At 43.9% G+C, this 9,102-nt stretch overlaps 1 protein-coding gene and 1 long non-coding RNA gene across 6 annotated transcripts in view; one reads left to right on the plus strand and one right to left on the minus strand.

The window, feature by feature from the left end:
- The window catches only part of CLTCL1 (clathrin heavy chain like 1), a 59,938-nt gene that overhangs the window by 17,044 nt on the left and 33,792 nt on the right, over positions 1-9,102 (plus strand). For all 5 annotated transcript variants that reach the window (XM_019539086.1, XM_019539090.1, XM_019539087.1 and 2 more), the window contains 8 exons: positions 1,259-1,527; positions 1,674-1,835; positions 2,742-2,855; positions 4,393-4,566; positions 6,543-6,740; positions 7,179-7,379; positions 7,503-7,655; positions 8,691-8,813. In XM_019539086.1, coding sequence (XP_019394631.1) covers positions 1,259-1,527; positions 1,674-1,835; positions 2,742-2,855; positions 4,393-4,566; positions 6,543-6,740; positions 7,179-7,379; positions 7,503-7,655; positions 8,691-8,813 — 1,394 coding nt within the window. The remainder of the gene's footprint in view (positions 1-1,258; positions 1,528-1,673; positions 1,836-2,741; positions 2,856-4,392; positions 4,567-6,542; positions 6,741-7,178; positions 7,380-7,502; positions 7,656-8,690; positions 8,814-9,102) is intronic.
- LOC109312800 overlaps positions 7,845-9,102 on the minus strand; it is a 19,909-nt gene continuing 18,651 nt past the window's right edge. Inside the window, exon 4 of the long non-coding RNA XR_002101912.1 lies at positions 7,845-7,856. This is a non-coding gene — a long non-coding RNA (uncharacterized LOC109312800). The remainder of the gene's footprint in view (positions 7,857-9,102) is intronic.

A 9,102-nucleotide genomic window follows, 5' to 3' on the forward strand; every position in this document is an offset into this window, starting at 1 on the left:
AAAAAAACCAAAACCTTGTGGATTTTTCTAAAATCACTACTCAGCATAAGTGAGAATCACTGTTAATTTAATCTTCAAGGAAAAGGACTAGAAGTCTGAGTTAAGTGGACTCTTCTTTAGTAAATGCATTTTTTTGCCCCCTCCTTCCCAAGAGATGACCAACTTGAATCTCTTGACCAGTTTATTTTGCCATCTCTTGTGCCCCTGCCAGTGGAGAACTTCTGAGGTTACTTCACATCTGCCCCACTTGCTTATGATGGCAAGTCGTATTGTTGCTTCTGGATAGAAAGTTATTACTAGGTCAGGCCCTGAAGGAATAAACCATTATGGAGTAGTCTTGGCTCACTCTGAGTATTGGGTAAAGTAAAGCTTCAGCATGCTGCAGTAAATAGCAAGATGCCCTTTGCTTATAGGAAGCTAGGGCACCTCCAATGGATCAACTCAACTAGACAAGGAGACAAGGGAGTAATGGACACTTTTAAAATACCAGTATGATGGTAGGGCAGCATGGAAGCTAAAAGGTCTGATCTACCAATTGGATTGTGCAGCTGTTTAGTTGGTGTAGGTGTCTCTATGGAGAACTTTCTGATGTTTGCTTAGGTTGACCACTCTATGGGGAGGGCCATTGAGCAATGTAAATCTGCTTTGACCTAGTTGTGGGCATGATGCTATACAATAGCTGGCATCTATATTGTAACTCTCTAGATGAGGTGTCAAAAGCCAAAGTTCTAATATGCTACTGGAGATCTGTATATAAGCTTGCTCAAAGCTATGGAACCTAGCCATAGCATGAGTAGAGCTAGTAAACCAAGTACTAAAGCCCACTTGGAAAGAAATGCTCTTTAACGTCTTTCTAATTCCTGTATCAAGACTAAACCAAATTTTGCTCTAGTGGAGTGTCTTACAAAGCCTAGTCAGCCTACAGTCAGAGCTAACTTGATGAATGTACTCCCTTGAATCCAGAAAAGTAAGAATGATGCATACTGCCTCTTTGTTCAGGAATTGAAGCTTGTGGTGCAACATCTTAAGGCTATTGTAACTAGCTTTCACAGAGCTGCTTTTGGGTACAGTAAAGACATGGTAGGCTAACAACTAGTTTCCCTTTTATTGAAATAAGGGAAGTGGGATAACTTAACTTAATTTTGAGTCAGTTCTCTAAATGTCATCTAGCCTCCAATCTATAGAATGGAGGATTACTTATACCTGTTCATCACCATTTTTATTTACTTATTTATCTTTTCCCTTTGACTCGCATCAGCTGGGAAGACACTCCAGATCTTTAACATTGAGATGAAAAGTAAAATGAAAGCCCACACCATGGCAGAGGAAGTGATCTTCTGGAAATGGATATCTGTGAATACAGTCGCCTTGGTGACAGAAACTGCTGTCTACCACTGGAGCATGGAAGGAGAATCTCAGCCCCAGAAGATGTTTGACAGGCATGCCAGTCTGGCAGGCTGCCAGATTATAAACTACAGGACTGATGAACATCAAAAATGGCTGCTACTTATTGGCATTTCAGCACAGGTATGTGTTTAAACTTTATCTTGCTGCCTGCTGCTCTGTCGTGTGTTGTCTAGTTTGGGATCCCTACAGTCTTGACATGCACACCTTCTTTGGGCTGAGTAAAACTTGCAGTCTTTAACCCTTTTTTTCCCTTGCTGTATTGCCAGCAAAATCGTGTCGTTGGTGCAATGCAGCTCTACTCGGTTGACAGAAAAGTCTCTCAACCTATTGAAGGCCATGCAGCAGCCTTTGCAGAATTCAAAATAGAAGGAAATGTCAAGCCTTCCACGCTCTTCTGCTTTGCTGTGAGGAGTCCTGCAGGAGGCAAGGTAAGTCTGCACCACTTACTGACCATCTCTTTCCTAATGCAAAATGGCTGCAGTTGTTTTTGGTCCTTTATTTGAAAATGACCATCTGCTAAGATGTCAAGGAGTTTTTGGCTTGTAGACTACTTTAAACTACTTGAAAGCCAAAGGGGGACTGGTTCAGCTTAGTTTCTTTAACATCTTAAAGAACTGCAGAAGGCAATAGAGTACCTATGCTTAAAGGCATAAGAGCCATGCTGTAACATTAAGGGAAACATCTTGTGCCTTGTATTGCTTCTTGTGTATCCATACAGCTAACAATGTGCAGCACCTTTTTAATTGCAGCTTCCTGTACTGTCTCCCTGAAGAGGCAAGTCTGGGACCTCCTTGTTCAAGCCATTCTGTAAAACTTAGAATAGTACAGGGGTTGCTCTGTCACTACTCGCAGTACAGAAACTGCTCAACTACTTGAGTATGGTCCAGTGTGCTGACTCTCTTAAGGTAGTCTTGTATATTAAAGCTTGAGTTGTGGTTTCTGGGCTGAAGGCTTGTTGCAGACCCTTCAAGTTGTTGGTAACTAAATGGAACTGAAATAATCCTAACCCAGTATCGGCCTCAAAGTGCCAATTCTACTTAGTACCCCTACCAAAAAGGTGGAAGAATCTCTTCATTGAACCTGTTTAAAGCCAGGTGCTTCCTCCTTTCTAGAAGACTGGAAGTTCTCCAAAATATCCTAATCCTCTTGCCCTGGCCCTAGTGCTTGTGGATAATAAATATTAGTTTGAAATCTTAAAGGGTAAGTGGCTTCAGAGATGTTAAGCTGCTAATGGCTTTGGTCTATAAATGGCTTGGATTGCACTTCTCTCTACCTAATGCTGTTTCTCGGGTAGAATCAACCTGAAATCTATTCTGGTGCTTCTTTCTTCCCAGCTGCATATAATTGAAGTAGGTCAACCTGCTGCTGGAAACCAGCCCTTTGTTAAGAAAGCTGTTGATGTATTTTTCCCTCCTGAGGCACAGACGGATTTTCCTGTGGCAATGCAGGTAAATGTCACTGAAGCCAAGCCCTTGGCCTGTTGCTTTTAATTTTGGCTTACTGCAATTGCTTACTCTCTCTGGAGGTGTCACACTGCAAGTGTGGGGCACACCTATACCCCATCTCTACTAGAAGGTGCAGTCTCTTTTGGGGGGGGGGGTCTTTTTTTATGGCACGCATCTAATTGACTTATACTTGGCAGCATTTCTCCTACGTAGTTGGCACTTTGGACAGAGCCAGGAGCTGGGATTTCAAATGCCACTTTGGCTATAGCAGTTGTGCTTTTTTCCTCTCCCCCAAGAGGCAAGGAGGGGAAAGACAGCAGATGTCACCTGTTCTTTCACAATGGAGTTGCATGAGTAACTTGAATTCCTTAAAGTCCGTTCCACAAAGTAGAACATGCCTAGTGTGAACTACTCCAAAGCAGCCACTCTAGGGCTGGGGGAAGGCTAAACCAGACCTTCAGGAGATGTGGAAGGGGAGGCTGGAGAGCATTTGGCTCTACTTCTAGCTGGAGCCTACATAAGCAGTAGTTGCTATGAATTCATATGCCTGTCTTTCCTTATGTAGCTGCTGTCTGTTCTGTAGTATCTGTTTTCCTTTCATAGGAGTTATGTTGGAAACTACATAAACATAACAAAAAGGCAAACTCCATGGGTAGAAGCCATTTTAAGGATATAGCAAGTAGGTACAGCAAAAGCAGATGGAGGGGAAGTCCCTTTTAATAAGCTTATGAACAGTATGATAGGCAGTGTTCACAGCAGAAGGTAGTTAATGAGATTCTGTGGTGGGGTAGGGAGAAAATATTGTACTGAGAAGCCAAATACCTGCGGTCTTAACATTGTCTCTACTAACTAGGTTGTGCTGTTTGAGCAGAAAGTTCTGTTCTTTATTAACTGCCCCTCAGCCTCTGGGGAAAAGGTAGTATAAGCTGCATGCCAGAGTTTGCACTTCAGCTCCTGGGATATTGAGTTCTACAGCATTGAACACTGTTGCCTACATAACTGAATATGATTGAGGGTTGGCATGTACAGTGTGGGTTTTTGGAGCGGGGGCTCTTAACCAGAAAAAAAACAAAATCCAAACAGGATATGCAAAGCAAGCATTTCTCCAGGCCTGAAATATATAGCAACTGACCTGTGCAACCTCAAGGCTTTAACTTTTTTAGAATTGGCTGCCCAAATAAAGAGACTCTTCATGGAGAAGAATCCTGGGGTTGTAGCATTACTACTTCGTCTCAACTGCTCTATACCAGAAGCCTCCTATTATCAAAATATCCTAGCTAGTCATACCAAGACTTTCCTATAGCTTTTTGAGGCTGGGGGTGATGACCTTGCACCAACCACTTGTGGCTTTGTAGCTCTTGAGTTTAGAGTTGCTTGTAGGTTTTTCTTTCCCCTTCCTCCCCACCCCCTTCTGGGCTGAAGTCATAATTGCTGGGGGTGTGGTCCCCCTCCCCCTCCAATCCAGGTAAGATGTATATTGGGCAGTATCATTTTTAAATGAGCAACCAAAATGGCAACTTTTTTTTTTTCCTTTTGACAGATTGGAGCCAAGCATGGAGTTATATACCTAATCACAAAATATGGATACATACATATGTATGACTTGGAATCTGGAGTGTGCATTTACATGAACCGTATTAGTGCTGACACTATCTTTGTCACTGCTCCTCATGAGCCTACCTCTGGCATCATTGGTGTAAACAAGAAAGGACAGGTAGTCCTGCAACCTATTCTTAAATCTTGAAATGGCATGAAGCATCTTAGATAAAAATCACCACTACAGTAGCTTATTTAGAAGTTTGTTAGCTTTTTAATCCAGTGGTTCCCCACCTTGGGTTGTGACCCAAATGAGGGTCACATACGATGCTGCCGGCATCACCTCGACAGAGGATGAGCCATGCAGTATGCTGGGTGCTTCTCCCTTCCAAGGCTACTGCTGCCGCTGCACTCTGCTCCCAAGAGTGGGTCATGGCAAAAAAGTTTGGGAACCATTAGCTTAATCAAATCTCGACTAAAACAGTGCAAGAAGAAATCATTGTAATGCTTTGATAGCCTTTTTTGGAAGGGCAGTTATGAGCAGTCTTGAAGAGATGGGGGAGGGGGGGGGAATGCATTGGTGACTCACGCGGTTCAACAAGGACAAGTGCAGAATGCACCTGGGGAGAGGGAACCAGCATTATGGTTATAGGTTAGGGGCTGACCCTCTCGGCAGCACAGAGGCATCTTGCAGTCATGATTGTCAACTCCTCATGTTCATCCTGGAGTCAGTGACAAAGCAATAAGCAGAGCCAACTGCACCCTGTTGTGCATCAACAGGGGCATCACTAACAGGTCCAGAGAGGTCTTGCTCCCCCTCTACAATGTTGGTCCAGCTGCAGCTGGAGTACTGCATCCAGTCCTAGGTCTTGCACTTCAAGAGGGACATGGAGAACCTAGGGAGGGTCCAGAGGAGGCAACTCATATAGTTGGGGGGCCTCTGTGGCCAGCCCTACGAGGAGAGGCTGAGGGAATCTTGTGGCTGCTTACAACCTTATCAGGGGCCAGCAGCAGGGACTTGAGGGAAGCCTGTTCACCAGGGCCCCCTTGGAGTCACTAGGAACAATGGCCACAAGCTGAGGGAGGATAAGCTTAGGTTGGATATTAGGAAGAACTACTTCACAGTAAGGGTGGCCAAAGCCTGGAATAGGCTTCCCAGAGATGGTGCTCTCACCTTCCCAGGAGACCTTCAAGAGGAGACAGGACAGGTGCCTGGCTGGGGTCTTATGACTCCTCCCACCCCCAATGCTCCTTCCTGCCCATGGTGAGGGTGGCTGGACTAGATGATCTGTCTAGGTCCCTTCTGACTTATTGATTCTATGGTTCCCTATAACTTTAACTACAGAAGAAGGAAAAAAAAAATGGCCCTAAGTGGCAAGTAGTGCCTAAAACTCTTAAAATAAAATTTGGAACCCATGGCAAATAAACACCAGGGGTAAGCGGTTTGTCTGCTTGTAGACTACCTTGTGATCACTGAAGTAGTCGAATCCAGTTAGCTGTTGGATGTTAACTGCCAAGGGAGCAAACTCTGCCTTCAGTTGTCTTGACCTAGAGACACACAATTTTGAATCCACATGCAAGATGCTTGGTCTGATGGTATTAGTTAAATGTGGTACATGGTTGGAATTAGGGGGTTTTGATGTTGGTGTAACATGGTGACATACCTGCTTCCAGCATGACTGCTGTACCAAGTAACAGTTCCTGGGGTGAAATGTGGAAAGTCTTCCTAAGATATGGAGGTAGAGCAGCTCTACCTAGCTTCTAGTGTCCCATCAGACCTAATGGGACAGCCTTGGCAGAAAAAATCTCAAGTTGAGACATGAGGCCTGTAAACTGTAGTAATACTAAACTCCTTGAAAGGGACTGTTTTTTGTCCAGTGCCAGGTCTTGCCTAGCATTTGAAGGTGTGAAGAACTAGTTTAGTACTTGAAGAAAGCAGTAGACCTAACTGAAGATCTAGTATATTCAGCAGTCCAAAAGCTATGCAAATATTATGTGGGCAGGAGAAAAGAAATGGCTTAATCATGCTAGAGACAGTTCTGGTGCTGTTGACTTTGAATGCTCAGTTGTTCTAATGTTCTCATTTTTAAGTACTAAGTTGGTGCTGAGGACTATTGCTTATGTGGCTTGTTGTGTCCCCCCCCCCCCTTCCAGGTGCTTTCAGTTTGTGTAGAAGAAGACAACATTGTGAATTATGCTACAAATGTTCTCCAGAATCCAGACCTGGGTCTGCGTATGGCAATCCGCAGTAACCTGGCTGGGGCAGAAGAACTCTTTGCCAGGAAATTCAATACACTTTTTGCACAAGGAAGCTATTCGGAAGCTGCTAAAGTAGCAGCATCTGCACCAAAGGTGAGCGGTGGTAGGATTTGAAGCTTTGTAGTTAAGGTGATCAGAACATCCAAGAAGCTTATCCTGGCAAGAAGATCACACTAAATCCTATAGACACATTTAATTATTATTTGTAAATGAAACTACTACCAACTGAATTGAGATCCTTGACTTGCAGTACAGTGTAAATTGATAAAGGTGAATGAGTCTGCTAAAAACTCTTTTTATGTGGATTCTGCAAACTTACTGAAGTTGCAGCCCAGGGTGGGCTTAGGTTAGAGAAGTATCAACAAAACACAACGCCTTTGGATCAGGAACCTCCTAAAGGGTGTCAGTGCCAGCTATCTGAGCTGGATAGTTCTTGTGGCTTTCCATCCAAGTGCAGGAAGAATTGAGGCTATCTGGGTGAATAGCAGATGCAAGATGGTGAGGATCTTACAGTCTCTTGTCTTTCCTCAGGGCATCCTGCGTACCAGTGACACTATCAGGAAGTTCCAGAGTGTGCCAGCGCAACCAGGGCAGGCCTCGCCTTTGCTGCAGTACTTTGGGATCTTGCTTGATCAGGGGCAACTCAATAAGTTTGAGTCCTTGGAACTGTGCCGTCCTGTCCTGCAACAAGGCCGGAAGCAGTTGCTGGAGAAATGGTTGAAGGAAGATAAGGTATACAAATGTCTCTTGCTTGCTGCTTTGCCATGAGTGGTAATAACTTATTAGTGCATGCTGATTTTATTTATTTATTTTTTTTTTTTTGGTCTGACCATATGGTAACTTTTTTGTTCTTAGCTGGAATGTTCAGAGGAGCTTGGAGACTTGGTGAAGGCTGCTGACCCCACCCTTGCACTCAGCGTTTACCTTCGTGCTAATGTGCCAAACAAAGTCATTCAGTGCTTTGCAGAAACTGGCCAATTCCAGAAAATAGTTCTTTATGCCAAAAAGGTAAATATAAGGTGGTGTAACACCCCAAATACAAGAGTCCAGCAGTGTAACTTGTATCTTCACAGGGCAACTTCAGGGCGATAAGGCAAGGATTTAACTATTCAATCATCTTTAAAACTGATAAGCAGTAAAAATTGAGCAAGGTGGATTTGCTGTTCAATAAAGACATGGTAATCCTGTCTACCCTTCAGAGGGGCAAGTCTCAAGTTTTTGTCTTCTGCAGCAAATGTAGATGTTTCAGGGCACTTAGACATGTCTGGGGGAGGAAGGGGCACTTAAATTGGAGTTTTGAGCTGTTCTAATGAAAAGCACCCAGAGAATCTCAAACTGGTGTCCCTGTGCTGAAAATTGGCTGTGGGAGTGCTTTTAACTAAAGCTTATTCAATGAGCTTTAAAGGACCCCTGCCACCACTTCTTCTTGGTGCACAGATGCTAATGCATGAGATGCTGGGGCATGGTAGTTTATTGCTCCAGCAGACTATTTAAAATCTACTCTGCTATAATTGCAGCATGATGGAGCAGCCTCACTGCATGTGTATAGGTACCCTTGGATCTTAATGTCAGAGAAACTCTGTATTGGGTGCCATTTGATCTAAAATCTCCTCCCTAATGGGACTTAGCTTGTATAATCCTGGACAAAGTAACTTTGGCTGTGTTCTGTCCTTCCTGCATTAAATTCTAGATGGGGGGGGGGGGGGGGTTGGTTGTGTGTTGGTGGGTTTTTTCCTTAAATGCCCTGTATAGACTTCATGAATCTTAGTTCTGACTCTTAGTAGGCTATAGTGCCCTGAGCTCCACTTGCTCTCTTCAGTAGCTTGTTATCTAGATTTAGTACGTGGACTTGATGATTTATCCCAGGATGGGAAGGGAGAATCATGTGCCACGTTTATGCAGCTGCTGTTGGTTAACTTTAATATCTAGGTGCACTCAGTGGGTGACATTTTTGTTTTTTTTAGAAACTCCTAGGGCTCTACTGGAACTGATATGAGGATCTGACTTCTGACACCTTTTTTTTTTTTTTGCCCAATGTTTCAGGTTGGCTATACACCAGATTGGGTCTTCTTGTTGAGAAGTGTAATGAGAGTCAGTCCAGAACAGGGTCTGCAGTTTGCTCAGATGCTGGTGCAGGATGAAGAGCCACTAGCCAACATTAACCAGGTAAAAATAAAACAAAAAACCTTAACCCAGCTGTGCCATCACTGTACACTTAAAATCTTAAACTAAGGGCTGGAAGGGACCTCAAAAAATAGTTCAGCCACCTTGGTCTAGGCAGGAATACTGCTGAGATCAGATCCCTGCAAGGTGTCGGTTCAGTCTCTTGAAGACTTCCAAGGTTGGGGCTACACCACCTGCTTGGGAAGCCTCTTCCAGATTCTGGTCACTGTTACCATAAAGAAGTTCTTCCTTGCATCCTCTAGCAGTTCATGGCCATTGCTCCTTGTCCTCT

The sequence above is a fragment of the Crocodylus porosus genome, unplaced genomic scaffold (assembly GCF_001723895.1).
Source record: "Crocodylus porosus isolate Cpor-Errol unplaced genomic scaffold, CroPor_comp1, whole genome shotgun sequence".
NCBI classification, from domain to species: Eukaryota; Metazoa; Chordata; order Crocodylia; family Crocodylidae; genus Crocodylus; species Crocodylus porosus.